The sequence below is a fragment of the Meles meles genome, chromosome 2, assembly GCF_922984935.1.
Source record: "Meles meles chromosome 2, mMelMel3.1 paternal haplotype, whole genome shotgun sequence".
NCBI classification, from domain to species: domain Eukaryota; kingdom Metazoa; phylum Chordata; class Mammalia; order Carnivora; family Mustelidae; genus Meles; species Meles meles.
This window is the reverse complement of record NC_060067.1, coordinates 30,148,524-30,165,914: the sequence shown is the minus strand read 5'-3', so window position 1 is coordinate 30,165,914 and position 17,391 is coordinate 30,148,524. Positions and strand designations below refer to the sequence as shown.

Here is a 17,391-nt window from a genome sequence, read left to right as displayed (position 1 = left end):
CACCTCTGTTAAACAAATCATTATTTTATTTCATCTGACCTGTTGAGTCGATATTCCAGAATGATCTAAATTTATATGTAAATATATAACATCAATTATGTAATGTCTTCTTAAAATTTTCTTCTGTGTTATTTGTGCTCTGAAAATCATGCAATTTTATTCTTTAAACCATTTGAATGGAAATTTCCTCTTATTTCTGGCCACATCATTTTTTGGTTTTGTTTTTTATTTAAAAATTTGATTATGCTGAGCGAAATAAGTCAAGCAGAGAGAGCCAAGTATCATATGGTCTCACTTATTTGTGGAGCATAACAAAGAACACGGTGGACATGGGGAGATGGAGAGGAGAGGGAGTTGAGGGAAACTGGAAGGGGAGATGAACCGTGAGAGACTATGGTGGACTCTGAAAAACAACCAGAGGGTTTTGAAGGGGCGGGGGCGGGGGGGGGGGGGAGTGGAGGATGAGGAACCAGGTGGTGGGTAATAGGGAGGGCACGTACTGCATGGAGCACTGGGTGTGGTGCAAAAACAATGAACACTGTTATGCTGAAAATAAACAAACAAAAAAACCAATACTGGAAATTTACTAGAGGAGCTAATTTTTTTAATCCTCATTGCATTTCCATTTTAGTATAAATACTTAGCCCCGCTTATTACTTTCATCATCTTTATGAAAGAATTCTGTATAAAGACTTTTAAACCCCCCCCAAAAAAATTTGCAATTTTTGAGTGGATATCTGAAAAGATACTTCTGAGTCTAAATCCTGGGAAAGCTTTGATGCACTCATTCCTTGCTTTTTTCCCCCAACTCATGACTTTTTAAAATTATTTCACTGAGATGAAATTCATAAATATACAATTAACCATTTTAAAGTGTACAATTCAGTGGTATTTATGCATTCATGAAGCCCTGCCAACCACCATCTCTCTCTAGTTTCAAAATTTTTCATCACCCTAGAAGAACATCCTATTCTTACTAAGTAAACTCCCCATTTCCACTGCCTCCGTCTACTAGCAACCACTAAACTGTTGTCTGTATCTATGACGTACCTGTTCTGAATAATTCTTATGAAAGGAACCCTACAATTTATGACCTTTTGTGTCCACCACTTTCACTTAACACAATGTTTCTGAAGTTCATCCACATTGCGGCATGCTATTAGTACTTAATCAATTTTCTGGGTGGATAATATCCTATTGTAGGTATAAAGCACATTTTAGTTATCCACTCATCCATTGGAGGAAACTAGGTTGTTTCTACTCTAAGGAATAATGCTGTTGCAAACATCTGTGCAGCAGTTTCCTTGAGAACATATGTTTTCACTAATCTTGGATATATATCTTAAGGTGGAATTGGCGGGTTGTATGGGAGTTCTATGTTTAACTTTTCAAGGAACGGCCATACTGCTGTCCACAGAGGTTGCATCATTTTACATTCCCACCAGCAATATATAAGAGTTTCTATTTCTCTGCATCCTCACCAACACTTATTTCTTGCCTTTTGTTTAATTTTTATTATTATTATTAATTATTATTGCCATCCCAGTGTGTGTGAGAAGTATCTTATTGTGGTATTCATGTTTCTTTAATGTCCAATAATTGTTTCATATCATTTTATGTGCTTGTTTGCCATTTATATACTTTCTTCATTAAAAAAAGTCTATTTGAGTTCTTTGCCCATTTTTTAAATCTAGCTTTTGGTTTTTTCATTTGTTTGTTTTTGAATTTTAAGAATTCTTTATTTAATCAAGATATTAAATCCTTATCAAATATACGATTTGTACATATTTTGTCCTATGTGTAAGTTGTCTTCACACTTTTGATAATGTTCCTTGAGGCACAAAAGTTTTCAATGTTAATGAAATCCAATTTATTTTTTCATTGTTACTCATGCTTTTGGTGTCAAATCTAAGAATCCATTTCTAGACCTAAGATGGTAAAGATTTATCATATGTTTTCTTCTCACAACTTTCAAGTTTTAGGTTTTATATTGAGGTTTTGTATCTATTTGTGTCCAGTCCTGTATCTGAAGTGAAGTAGGTGTCCAACTTCATCCCTTTGCATGTGGGGTCATTGAGCTTCTGGTGTCCTTGCTGAAAATCCCATAGAATATTCTTAATGCACTCATTGAAAATCAATTCACCATGAATACTTGAGTGTGTTTCTTTCTCTTTTTCTTTTTTTGTAATTTGTGAGATAGAGGGAGATAGCAAGCACAAGCAGGGGGAGTGGCAGGCAGACCCTCAGCTGAGCAGGGAGTCCAATGTGGGACCCGATCCCAGGACCCTGGGATCATGACCTGAGCCAAAGGCAAATGTTTAACTGACTGAGCCACCCAGACATCCCTTGAGTTTGTTCCTATCCTGACTTTATCCTATTGATCTTTACGTCTATTCTTATGGTACTACTACACGGTTTGATTAAGGTAACTTTCTTTGTACTAAGTTTTGAAACTGGGAAGTGTGAAGTAACCAACTTTGTGTTTCTTTATTAATATTGTTTTGGCTATTTGGAGCCTCTTGTAAGTCTATATGAATTTGAGGATTGGCTTTTTCCATTTCTGCAAAATAAAAACCTTTTTTTGACAGATATCAAATTGAATCTATAGATCACTTCAGGGATTATTCTCATTTTAAGAGTACTGTTTTCTAGTCCATGAACATGGGATGTCTTTCCTATTTAATTAGGTTTTTAATTAGGTATTTAGTTTGGTAATCTTTAATTTCTCTCAGCAAAGTCTAGTAGTGTTCCACGGACAAGTCTTATACATACTTGGTTAGATTTATCCTAGGTATTTTATTCTTTTGGATATCATTGTAAATAGAATTATTTTCTTAATTTGCTGTTGAGTTATTCATTGCTGGTGTTGAAAATCAAACTGATTTTTGTGCACTGATCATGAGAATAGCTAATGTTATATAGCACGTATTAAATGGCAGGCATTGTTCTAAAAGTTTTACATATTTATGCTTTCAGAATACTAAAATGGGTTGCTATAGCCCATAAGATAAAGATACACTGTATTAGCATGGCATACAAGGCTGTTCTCTAGGTCTCAAACGATAATTCTATCTAATGTGTCTACACTGACACTGAAACAGCTCACTGTCACTGAACACACTATGTGCTTTCATCCCTTGATGTTATGCACAATTGATCCTTTTAGGCTAGGATTTTTGCCCCATCTCATCTGTCTGAGAAATTCCCACTCATCCTTCAAGCCTTAGCCCAATAACTTTAACTGAGGGTACTCATTGAAAATACAGCATTTTAGAGGGAAGCTGGGTGGGGGAATGGGTGAAAAAGGTGAAGGGGATTAAGAGCACACTTGTGCTGAGCAATGAGTAATGATGTAGAATTGTTAAATCACTATATTGTACACCTGAACTAACATAACGCTGCATGTTGAATAGATTGGAATTAAAATGAAACAAAAACTTAAATAAAAAGAAAGAGACTTAGCTCAAATGTTGACTGAGCTACTTCATCATCTCTCTTGTTATCTTGGAACAACTTGTATGTACCTCTTTTATAACCCATTAATCTGTGTTGCCATTATCTTTTCTGCCTATCCTGTTGCCCTTCACTATACTGAACTAGCTGGATGTCGGGACTGTATTTTACATGTATTTGAGCTCTAGAGCTTGGTGCAATAACCAACAGACTGGATTTTCCATAAAACTTTCCTAAATGAATGAAGGTACCAAACACAAAAAGACAATCTGCTTTGCACAAAATGTGCTCATCCTAGTTCCTTCATCCAAAAAGCAGTCATTCCCCTACATGTTTTAATTTCTCTTAAGATTTTATTTATTTATTTGAGAGAGAGAGAGCGTGAGAGAGAGCAGGAGCAGAAGCAGGGGAGAGGGACACAAGGAGAAGCCAACTCCCACCGCTTGCATGGTTTAAATCAAGAGGATTAACTTTGTTATTAAACACACTCGTGGTAGCGAATGAGGGGGTCTCTTTCTCTTTCTCCTCTTCCCTTTCTCTCTCTAACCTGAAACACAAAGATCATCTTTGTCCATCTAAAAACAAAACGGAGCAAAAATAAACATGGAAAGCCTAGAAATACGGTACTGTTATATGCCAAGTCAAAGCCTCTAAGAATATTCTCCTTAAACTAGCATGAAAACAAATGATGAAAAGCAAAATGAAAAGAGGAGCAAAACAGAAAGAAGACCGGATGTGTTTCCAAAAGATCTGAGCAGCGTTTATACCTTTTATTAATAGTGCGGCACGGACTCTGTGTTTTGCCTCTGACAGCCTCAGCTTCCTCGTCTATAAGGTGGAGCCAAGATGCCCTGCCCCCCACACCACAGATTTATTGGTGTGAGTCTCAAGAGATAGCACGCTACAAAATACAATGTGCTCCACAAGAGTGTGTAGCTGTTCACTCACCGAACACAGTTCTTGCAGGCACAGATTCTCTGTTAAGCCAGAATGACACTTGGGAGAGAATGACAGTCATGATGCAAGGCAGATATGTCTGAATCACAAAGTACCCAATTTTTCTTTTCAAGTGGAAATGAGCTGTCATTACGGTATATTCACCTAGAAGAAAAATTTAAGAGCTTAAGGAACTGTAACAGTCAATAGTTTGAACATTTTAGAAATTTTTAGAAATGGAACGGATTTGAGAAAGAACAATCTCTGATTTAAAAAAAAAAAGAATTTATCACATATACGACATGAAAAGTATAAAGCTTTAAATGCCTCTTTAGCACAGTAAGAATATTTAAGAGAATTTTAATATTACCAAGAAACTTGCACTACATGTCCAAGGCATGACATTTGTTTTTTCTCTCCAGGTCATGCCTACTGACCAAAAAGATACAAAAAGAATTTATCACATATACGACATGAAAAGTATAAACCTTTAAATGCCTCTTTAGCACAGTAAGAATATTTAAGAGAATTTTAATATTACCAAGAAACTTGCACTACATGTCCAAGGCATGACATTTGTTTTTTCTCTCCAGGTCATGCCTACTGACCAAAAAGATACAAGATTCGCAAATGCTCTCTGACCGTGAATTATCTTACGTGCTCAGATCTTTCATCCCCACTGGTGCCAACTTCAAGTCTCTGCTTTTTGATTGTTCTAATTCCCTGGCTTTTTAAAGTGTCAGTCTCTGGCCACATCTCTAAGACGAACCCCAGGCTTTTGGCCCAAATTTTCCATTTTTGACCCTGTCACCTATTCTGAATCTCCCAACAGTGTACATCGACTCTAATCTACTGTTGTCATTTCTATCCAATCCTGAGAGCCTTTCCTTTCCTTTCTGCTCCCCGGGGTTAGATCTGCCAGAAATAAAATCATTAGTTCAACATGGCAGCTTTTTCTAGATGAGTGTGATCCTTAGACAGGGCATCAGCTTTCCCACACGCACCAGTAGGAATGATCCATAATTCAAGAGTTGAATAGTCACAAACTATCCAGAATAAGAGGAAAAGAATTAGAGAACTAGGAAAACTGTGACACTGTTTGAAGATAAAATTGGCTTGTCTGCAAAGTCACAGTCATTTTGAATTGACAGTATATTTCAACCCAGTGTTTCTCAAACTTTACATAAACCTCCTTAGAATCTCCTTGGATCGTCTATAAAATGCAGATCTTGATTGAGTAAGGGGTCAGGTCAGAGACTGTAAATATCTAAAAAGCTCCTACAATATATGCTGCTAGTTCCTGGACCCCAAGAACAAAACTTTTTAAGCAAACTAACATATTTTAGTGACTTCAACCCATCGATTTTCTTGGGAACTAGTTTAAGAGTCATTTTACTAACCTGTACTGGATTTAATTGTTTCTTTTCCAATTGATTGGCCCAGCAGATCATACTGATTTAACCTGGAGCCATCAGGAGCGACTTGTACTGAATCAGATGCATTATAAGTCCAAATATAAGTGACCTCAGAGGTTGTGTAGGCATCTGTAGGAAATCAGAAAAAAATATTTAAGCACTTTAGTAAAAACCATCAATAAAGTACAACGTCAAGGGTTATATATTGCATATAATCATTATTTATTATAAATAATAATAATTGATTTTACAGATCCTATTTTGTATAGTAAATATATCTTTGAAATTTACAATTTTTAACATGAAGAGTATGAAGTAGATCAAGAGAGAAAATCATGACCAAAGAATAGTTTCACTGCAACCACTTTTAGAAGAGAACAGCAAATTTCTCTTCAGAGCCTGCAAAAATCACTGGGCCATGAGATGGTTAAAACGTCTACCATAGTTCCAAAGTAATATATAAAGACATTGTTGTACACAGGTTATAAATGCCTAAAGCCCACTTAAATGGTTTATTTGGAAATAGCAATCACTCATGAAATAACATTTATAATTCAAAATGATATTACACTCTGGGCATAAAAGTAACTTATCATATGAGAATACTGATGAAATGCAATCTATTTATTTTAAGTACTATTTTTGTAGTTCGTTTTATAGGTACTAACTTCACCTAGTTAAGAATTAAATGACTTAGATATCATGATATAATGCATTCCATTAAAAGAATGAGAACTAATTGTTGCAGAACATGTAAAAATAAATCAGAATGCTATAGTTTCCTCAAATACTCCTTAAAACATGTTCATTTTAAAATTAATGCACACAGACCTCACTGGACTATACTTTCATTGCACCTCCACTATGGATAGGCCAGAGCTAAAACACATACAGGCCAAGTATAACCTTCTGATTTATCTGGCTGAAGATACAGAACTTAGTGGAAGTTAGATAATTCTAGCACTGGAGGACAGGCAGCATATATTGTCGTAGCTGTTCTCTGGCCCTGGCATTTCCTTTATGCCTTTATGTCCGGGAGGGGAGCAGCTGACCTCTCCATGTGGGAAGTCTCTCCACAGTGGAATTAACAGCCAATTCTTGCTATAGTACTAACTTCTTGAAGAACTTCTTTGTACTTTTGCTCATGAGAATGTTTAGAAGTATTAGCTACTCCTGGTTCTTGAGCAAAACTCAGTATCACAGTTATATTCTCAGTTTAAGGACTAGCTGTTTCCAGCAATATCTCTGCCCACTAGATCTCTGGGACTCCGGGAAGTTCATTTATAGACCATATATAAGTCTTCTAGCTTAATAACATTGTTCTGAGGTGGTCCTGCTACTTACCTTGGTCTGATGTTGACAGATCACAGACCAACTCACACTTAAGCATCAGTCACAATAAAGTGAAAGTTCATGAGTTTGTGTCTTATTTGTTGTGTGGTCTTAATGACATAATACAATGTTGTCTGGTTTCTGCATGTTACTACTAAATGCTCCTATCAGTGAAATACTGTTTTCATTGTACACATATTCACCTATATCCATAATTACATTCTGTGAAACAATTTTTGAATTGTTTTGAAATAGGACTCTGAAAATATGTAGATGTGTATCTTTATATATGTGCATATACATATATATATATATATATATAGCAAATATAGTCCTATAGTTTGCATATGAATGAATTCTAGTTACTCTAGGATAAAATCTGTATTAATTTCCATTAGTTAATCATTGATGATTCTGCACTATGATTAAATAAGGGACATTAGTAATGTGGGTAACTAGCAACCCATTTGTACATTATCAAGTGGCTTTTTTTTCTATGAATAAGCGTTAGTAGTTGTGAATATCAATAAATTATGAACTTTTCTTAAGTATAATGAGTCTACTCTTGAATTTTGATGTGTATTTTTAAACATAAATAAGAGAAAATGAAACCCTACAAATGCAGCGACATTTTTAAGAAACTAGTGAGACACTGAGGGGCAAGGACTCTATCTTGTTCATAACTACACTGCTTGCACCTGGCACAGGGCCTGTCACCCAGAAAAAGTTCTGCTGTTTGTTTTTGCTGGATTAAGCAATAAACTCTTCATATTGTAATTACGTTATTTACTTTTATGGAAGATGGAATCTGCCAAGGAGCCCAAGAATATGCTAAAGAAGGTGAGTGATCCTGCCCATGTCCTTTATGAAAAAGGAATTATAGCATTTCATTAGTTAGATAGGAATATGTTTTTTAGATTTTGAGTCTAGTAAGAGAAAATAGAGCAGAAAGTCATGCAGCTTAGAGGCGTTCCCGGTCCACCAACATAAACCAGGAGACCACTGCACTATTTTTCAGTAAAGTATAAAGGAGAGAAAGATAGTTTGGTTTACAAATTTCCTTATAAATTCCATCTCTAAATTAGATTTTCATTAAGTAATTTCATTTAATTCTGTTAAATAATCCATTTTTCAGTCATAATCTGCATTAAACATCAAATGCATCTTGACTGATTCTTAGTATTTGGTAACCAGAAAAAGAAAATCCCGAATCATTTTTAATTACTAATTTTAATCCCAAAAGATGACATAATTTCTTTTGGATCAATGCACAGAACACATCCAGACTCCCATTTAGGAAATTTTAAATTAAAATACATAAAGACTTGAGGCAACAAAAATAAAGCAAAAAAAAAAAAAAAAGAAAGAATTTAAAATTTATAAACTTATATAAAAGATGCATCTTTAAGAACAATGATAAATTTCCAGAAATTCTATCACTTTAGGGGGCTTTTAAGCAAGAGAGGAATAAAAGACTAGAAGGCAAAGCCATGGCAGCTTCTAACAAAGTCTGTTGTGTCAACATTTTAAGGCAGTTTAAAGCTTGTGTTGGCTTGTTAATATATTACAACATGCTAATGCCCATACTTTTTTATTTTTTTATTATTTATTTATTTATTTATTTTTGTGAGATACAGAGAGAGAGAACTGGGGGTGGGAGGAAGGGAGAGAGAGAGAGAGAATCAATCTCAAGCAGGCGCCATGCTCTCTGAGGAGCCTTGAGGCCGGGTTTATCTCAAGACCCTGAGATCATGACTGGAGCTGAAATCAAGTCTAGCTTAGCCCACTGCGCCACCCAGGTGGCCCTTAAAGTCCATCTTTTTAACACTTAAATATCAACCACTTACTATTGGCAAGGATAAAAAATAGAATATACAAATCAAATTGTTTATTCAATGTATTAGAAAGTAAACGAAGCAAAATAAAAAGCAATTACTTAGAGAATGCCTAACAATAAACTTTGTTTTCTGTATCACTTCTAGGTACAGAAACTCATGCATACAATATTTCACTACTCTGTAGATACACTACAAGGGATTTTTAGGTTTTATTTAAAATATTTTCAGGCATATTTATTTCATATTCAGAATTATGACATCAAGTTATTTATATTTGTTGCCTTAATGGCACTAACTTGTCCAGTGAAAAATTATTTTCCTTCTTATACCATTACTGCATTTTGAATAAATCCTTTCGTTGGTTATCAAGTCTTTTCAATTTTCTCTTTAATGCCATTTATGTGATGCAAATGAGCTTCTCTGTGCTGCATCTGCTGTAGTTTTTCTCCATCATGTTTATGTCGTAGAACATGATTGACTATCTTAAATAATTTTGGGAAAAACGCCAGTATTGAAGTGATAGTTTCCATGACAATAAAAGAAGGCTTTGTAGTTAAACAAAGAAGAGCTTTTCAAAGAAAATTGAGAGCTGACACCTTCTGTAAGAATAAACAGAACAAGATTGAACTTCTCATTCCACAAAACTATGGTCATCCAAATAATTAGAGGAGTTTGCATTCATCATAGCCATCATTCTCCTTTCTTTCACTTAATACATCTGTGGAGTAAGGCACCTATTCAATCACGCATATTTTTTAACCAGATGAGGGAACTGCATTTCTGTTCAAGTGAATGAAAAGTCAAAAGGTGTCCCGAATGGATAAAGATGGGGATAATAGAAAGAGCAAGGTTTCTGAAAAGGTCAGGTGATGGGACATGCTAACACCGGAAAAACTGTTCCAGCTGTGTCCATGAATTTATTGTGCACCTGCCCTAAATGTGGGCCTAGGGAGATGATTTGACCTCCCTTCTTTTCAATTATTCCGGGAGAATGAATGCTTCTACTTGACATACAAGATACAACCTCAGTGACCTAGAGAATGGCCAAATGCACAGAGCCTTTTTTGAAATATCTTCTGTAAGCAGAAGATATAACAAAACCAGTTACTCATTTCCTTAAAATTTATTTTAGGAAATTAAAAAAAAAAATCCCTTCCATTATTTGGAAAGTAGGAAGATAATTGCACAGAACCAGCTTCTGTGTCTGCCATTTGCAAAAGGCTTAACAAACAATACCATCTATCCTTTACAGTTCATTCCTAGTTACAAAAAAAATACATATTTTGCATTTTTAAGGGGCTAGCACTTGGAAAAGAAGGTAAATGACATGGTCTTTACCTTCTCAAGCAGCTCCTGGACTACCTTCCACATGTATAAAAACACATGTTCTTTAGTGGCAGTAAAGTGATAATTTAAACATCATGATTAAAATATAATGATATTTGATGGGGTGCCTGGGTGGCTCAGTGGGTAAAACCTCTGCCTTCAGTTTGGGTCATGGTCTCAGGGTCCTGGGATCGAGCCCCATGTCAGGCTCCCTGCTGAGCAAGGAGCCTGCTTTCCCCTCTCTCTGCCCGCTGCTCTGCCTACTTGTGATCTCTCTGTCAAATAAATAAAATCTTAAAAAAAAAAAAGAGAGAGAAAAAATATAATGATATTTGAGAATGCCATAGGGCTAGACAATTAGTTCCTAGAGGGAAATCAGCAAGTGTTTTACTTCTATATTTTTCTGGGCAAATATTAAGCATTCCATAATATTAGAAGAAACTATACTGGTAAGCAATGATGCTGACCACCCTTGATTTTACAAGCCCAAAACATGTACCTTCATCCCCATACTTACAGCTGCCAAATTTCAGAGGACATGAATGAGCATCCATAGGAAAATCCTCCAAGTGCATTGGACATTCAGCTTGAACTGTAAGCCTAAAAGCAAAAATTTCACTCTTTGTTTAAGTAAATTGACAAGTCAAGATAAATCACTCCTCCTTGTTCTCAACAGCATCAAGGATGAGGCAGGACTTTCCTTATAGCATTGAATTAGGCTAATTCACATTTAAATGTTTTTGTTCCTTCATATTTAGGTGATCCTTCAGAAGACATTAGCATATACAAAAACTGAGCTCAAATAACAATATTTATTTACAAACGTTTGGAACTTTGTGGTTTGTTAAGAACTAAAGAAGTTATTTTTTTTAATTAAGAAGTAAAGAAGTTATACACACATTTTTGAAGGGCTATTTTCACATTAACATTCACTATTACGTTTAAAATCCTAGGGAAATAAAAATCTCTACCATGAAAAGAATTCTATTTTCCTCCCTCATGTCATCAGTAACCACAGAACAAAACTCATACAAGAATTCAATACTAGGGGCGCCTGGGTGGCTCAGTGGGTTAAAAAGCCTCTACCTTCGGCTAGGGTCATGATCCCAGGGTCCTGGGATCTAGCCCTGCATCAGGCTCTCTGCTCAGCAAGGGAGCCTGCTTCCTCCTCTCTCTCTGCCTGCCTCTCTGCCTACTTGTGATCTCTGTCTGTCAAATACATAAATAAAATCTTTAAAAAAAAAAAAAGAATTCAATACTAGCTCATAGGAGTTCCCTCCAAAAATATGTCAACTGTGAATGAGTATCACATACTATATACAGGTACATGGGTTTAAATATAGAAGTAGATACAGATAATATATAGATATGTCTCTTAGAAATATCTTGTTGAAACTAGACTATGGGCTAAATTATGGACACAAGCAACGCATTGTTAAATAATTTTTTTTCTATATCTACATGATCACATTAAAGAGTAATCACAGCAAAAAAAAAGTAATCATAGCAAACTTGTTATAAAGACAGTCATCAATTATTCCATTTCACACACAGGTAAAATGGATAGAAATGGTGTTAAATTGAACTAAGAGAAGACTCTTATGATGAGCAAAACAAATGTGGCAATTTAATTATAATATATATTTCTAGGAGAGTATTTAAGTAGAACACCAAGAAATATTTTCCAAAACTCTGTATGCTCTCTGCCAACATTTTGTTTAAAGCCAAATTTCCCATCATTGTCTTAATCCACGGGAATATTCAAAGTGTAAAACCAACAGGGATATTGCATCTGTATTATAAAATTCAGAGAGAGAGGGAAAGAACAGCTAGCACTTCCATTTTAGGCAATGGCCATTTAGTAAACAGTCCTCAAGAATTTTTTCTTTAAAGATCGGGATTATATTTTTGCTGCTTTTTAAATAACTTACACAACTGAAATCTACCACCTAACATTTCATATGAAATAATAACACATCAAATGCTTAGAATACATATCTAATCTATATTTAATGCTAATAAAAATTACCCATGTTTTAAAGCTTTATTAAGCATTTAAATTTTAGATTACACATCACTTTATTAGGTTTGTGATTTTTTTCTTTCTTATATAAGTAACTTATTTTAAAAGATTAATTTATGAGTAGAGTTAAAATGGAGTAGTTGCCATACTATAAATATATATATATATATATATATATATATAGTCAGCAAATACACCTCATGTGTATTTCTTTAATTTTTAAAAAATATTTTATTTATTTATTTGAGAGAGAGAGAGAGAGAGCATGTGTATGGGCGGGGGAGGGGCAAAGGGAAAGGGACAAGCAGACTCCCCACCAGACTGGGAACTTGATACTGGGCTCTATCCCAGGACCCCAAGATCATGACCTCAGCCAAAGTCAGATGCTTAACTGACTGAGCTGCCCAGGTGCCCTTCTTTATATAATATTTTTTTTTAACAGACAGAAATCACAACTAGGCAGAGAGACAGACGGAGAGAGAGGAGGAAGCAGGCTCCCTGCAGGGCAGAGAGCCCAATGTGGGGCTCGATCCCAGGACCCTGGGATCATGACCTGAGCTGAAGGCAGAGGCTTTAACCCACTGAGCCACCCAGGCGCCCCTTTATATAATATTTTAAAGGTTAAATCATATGAGATTTATGCTACGTGATACTATTTGACTTACAAAATGGCAATTTATATTGTTCAATCTAATATATATATGCTTATGGTATTTGTAAACCTTATTAAATAAAAACTACTTCTTGAAAAAGTTTTTTTTTTCTTTAGATTAACTTTGTAAGGAGGGTCAAAATATTAAGTAAAAGCTTGCCTAAAAATCACTTGAAATTTTGATGGCATATCTGACAAAATACTAAAAATAAAATTACATGATGGTATAAAGGAAATTTTAAATTATGACATTCAAGCTGTACTTAATTAAAATGTAGTGTGAAAAAGAAATACACAAAAACAATTCTTAATAGTGAAGGTAATGCTTAAGTTTTAACACTCAGATGATAATCAGTCTCATAAACACTATTTGATCTTATTTTATTTACCTTCTTAGAGAGAGAGAGCGCGTGTACAAATGTGCATGAATTGGGGGAGAGGGGCAGAGGGAAAGAGAGAGATAGAGGGAGAATCTTATTAAGCAGGCTCCATGCCCAGCACAAAGCTAGACATGGGGTTGAATCTCGCGGTCCTGAGATCACTACGTGAGCAGAAATCAGGAGTCACATGCTTCACAGACTGAGTCACTCAGGTGTCCCTGTTTTATCTTATTTTAATATCTAGGGATTTACAAAGCATGCTATGGGTACCTCAATAATCTGTTATAAAAATGTTCAATTTGTGCTAATACTTGACAACTAGGTTGGTTGTTTAATACATGGATTCCTCAGTACTTAAATGCAATATATCAAACCCGAAAGCTTACCTCATTGTGTACAGCAGAGTTCCATCGTCCTGGATTCGAAGAAGCTTATTTGGCATTGTCATATTATGAGCGACTGATTTCTTCCCATTGTGAAAGAAGGTGTCAGGAGTCCAGATTTTGCTAGCCATTAAATTGTTAAGTCGAAGAATATTCATAGGACCTTTAAATTTTAACCGTTCATCTTTCCATTTTTGTCGAAAGAAAACATCAATTGTATATTCCTGAAATAGAAAATAGAATTCTTTGGAAAATAATAAATGTTTCAGACATAAGGTCACTATAAAATTCCAACAAAAATAGTAATAAAAGGAGTGTAAAAAGAGAGAATACTATACTGAGAGAAGAAAGTTTTGAAAAATTATTTCTTTATCAATAAATGTTGCCACTTATAATGAGATAAGCATGTGTGTATATATACAATTAGCCACATATTATGAAAAGAAAAGTGTAAGTCTACTTTATCCTGGGCTCTTTCAATCGAACAAGGTCTTAACTGCTTTCTTGCATCCTAGAACTTATGAGTAAAGGAGAGGGAGCACGCTTGGGAGCAGGGTCTCGGTTATTGTTCTAAGTAGTTTATCTCAAGAAAGAGTAAGCAGGCAGCCTTCTCAGTAGCCAAAAAAAAAAAGGCAGGAGAAAAGAAACAACTATTAAACATACTGTCAAATCTGTATGAGTCATCATCTGCTGTTGCTAAAAGAACTATAAAATATCATATTTCTTTTTTAATCCTAAAAAAATGGTGAGATACCATATTGCTAGCAAGAATGTATTAGTGGACGATAATTGCAATAGAGTTTATTTTATAAAATTCATTGCAATAAAAATACTTAGACAAGTTATTGTAATAATTAAAATACAAATATTTTACAAATAAATGCCCTCAGGTTAAAATGTACTTTTAAATATTCATACAGATGAGCTAGTGGTCAATTCCTATATTACCACTGTTCAACACTTTGAGGTTGCTTAATCAATCAGTATGTTTTTCTCACCTCCTCTTTCTCATTCCCTTGCTCCCTGCCTTCCTCTCTCTCTCTCTGTCCTTTTTAGAATAGATTGTATACACTCTAGACACAAGGTCCAATTCACAATTGTGATTAATACTGATAATCTATTAGATATTAAATTTTTTGTCAATGTGTTTTTGTGCAAACACTTACATGATACATCATCAAAATACTCAATTACACACTTGAGAATGGAAATTCAGAAACTATCCTTTGAGCCCAAAGCTACAGTCATCACATTTGAAATAAACACCTTAGCAACTGGCAATTTCATTCAACCAAAATTATGCATATGAAAAAGGATAGATTAAAAAGGCCATGTACTTATGAAAATATCAAATTATTTCTACAAACTTTAATCAAGTAAATGATCCCAGTGATCTCTCAAAAACTGAATGGATGAAGAGAATAAATATCAGCCATAGGTCATGATATATGAACAGGAAGTAAGCAAAGGCTCTGGGCTGTGTCCCTGATCCTTAGGAGACAATTTCATGATTAAATTGACACTCACTCTCAGTGGTTTAGTCTTAATTTTAAAATGTTCAATTTTGTATAGATATAACTCAGTTTTTGAAAAAAACATCTAGATTAAGAGATGAATCTTCACTATCTGTTTATGCAAGTGTTTCCTTCCAACTATGGTTCCCTCAAATCCAAGCCTCATGTGAATACCTAAGACATTTATTTGCCCAGGAAAACTGAATGCATTTTACAACTTTTTATAAAACATCAAACTCAAATTTTCCATTTCTGTGAAATTATGATAAGTTTTATCTGTTTCAGAAGCTGTTGCTAAGGCAATCATTTCCTGCAGATTTACCCTATAGGAGATACACAAGTTTTATAAGCAGGAAGCTTCAGGTGAGTTCTTTTTGAAAAGTGTTTTCAGGAACACTGTTTCTGAGCATTCGTGGTGTCTTAAGGATGTCTGTCAACCAGACAGACATCTCTGTCAACAGAGAATGATCTGTGCCTTTTCTCCCCCACCCACGCCACCCAGGTACTCACATTATGTTGTAGGCAATTTTAACAATCCCCACTTCTTACCATTTCTCACCTAAAGCAAGTTTCTTACCTGCCTGAGTCAGGAACTACTCATAACCACACTCTCAGTCCTTTGAACACCCAGAAAATACATAGCCAGATGTCTGTGTCTCTCCATTACTTGTGAAGTGTTCTATGACCCCTTGCTGCAATGGTGTTTGTTCCTCTGCCTCCAGACAAGTTTACACATCTTCACAAAAGGCACCATGGCTTTCATGTGTGTTATCTTAGTTTGTTCTCAGACATATATGAGAGTATAAAGAATAGAGTAAACATCTTGTAACCATTACCAGCAGAAATGCCACCTCAAATATTATTGAAGCCTTCTCTCCCATTTATTCCTCCTTAATCACATTCCCCTAACTCTCCGAGGAAATAATTATCTTGGATTCGGTGTTTATCATTCCCATACAGGTGCTTAAATTTTACCACATAAATATTTGTGTTTCTATATCACATTTTCAACATTTATGTAAATGGTGTCATATGGTATGTATACTTTCCTGACACTAACTTTCTTAGCGACATTATTGAAATTCATTCATGGTAATTTATCTAGTACTTTGATTCATTTCCATTGCTACATAACATTATCTTTTAAGAATATTTCACAATATTCACCCTTTTTCTATGTTCTTATTTTTTTTCTATTTCCAATCTGTCATATAGCAAGTAATACTGCTACAAACATTATTATACTACATTTTCAGGACAAAGACCTAAGAGTTACTCTAAACCCAAGCAAACTTTCTTTGTAAAGGGTCAGTTAATAAACACTGTAGGCTTTACAGGTTGTATGGTATTACAACCACCCAATTTTGCTACTGTCGTGTGAAAGTCTTCACTGATGATACATAAATGAGTCAGAGTGGTTATATTCCACTAAGTCTTTGTTTATAAAAATAGGTAACTGATAGGATTTGCCTGATGGCCCACAGAATGTCCACCCCTGCTGTAGAGTAAACTTACAGGTGGGAATACCATAATGTATTTTATGTATATCCTCAACATAACAAGATATTTTCAAATTGAAATTCTAGAGGTCTGTACCCATGAACTCCCTTGTTTCTGTACAAACTTGATATAAATAGAATATTTCATTTTAGCCATTGTGATTAGTGTGGAATGGATGATACTTCTACCATTGGATTTCTCTACTGACTAGTGAAATTTAACATATTTTCATATATTTATTAAACACTCTACTTTTTATGAAGGGTCTGTTTATTTCATGTACTCCATTTCCTTTTAGGTTGTCTTTTTATTATTGAGTTATAGAAATTATTTACATTTTTTGAATATAAATATTTTAAATATTAAATATACTACTCAGTATATTTACTACTCTGTAAGAATTATAATAAAGATTATAAGGGTATGCAAATATCATAAATACATCCCTGTACATTTCTTCTAAAGATGCAAAAGTTCTGCTTTTTAACATTTAGGTTGTGTAATTATTACATATTACATGAGAAAAAGATTCAACATTGTTTTTTTGTTTGTTTGTTTTCAAATGGAAAAACAACTTCCTAGTACTATTTATTGACTGATTCATCTTTCTCCACAGATTTGTAATGACATTTCTCTGAT

At 34.7% G+C, this 17,391-nt stretch overlaps 1 protein-coding gene across 3 annotated transcripts in view; it reads right to left on the bottom strand.

Moving 5' to 3' along the window:
• GABRA2 (gamma-aminobutyric acid type A receptor subunit alpha2) overlaps positions 1 to 17,391 on the bottom strand; it is a 124,937-nt gene that overhangs the window by 39,353 nt on the left and 68,193 nt on the right. For all 3 annotated transcript variants that reach the window (XM_045984539.1, XM_045984519.1, XM_045984530.1), the window contains exons 5-8: positions 13,742 to 13,962; positions 10,818 to 10,900; positions 5,790 to 5,933; positions 4,402 to 4,554 (exon numbers count right to left, since the gene is read on the bottom strand). In XM_045984539.1, coding sequence (XP_045840495.1) covers positions 4,402 to 4,554; positions 5,790 to 5,933; positions 10,818 to 10,900; positions 13,742 to 13,962 — 601 coding nt within the window. The remainder of the gene's footprint in view (positions 1 to 4,401; positions 4,555 to 5,789; positions 5,934 to 10,817; positions 10,901 to 13,741; positions 13,963 to 17,391) is intronic.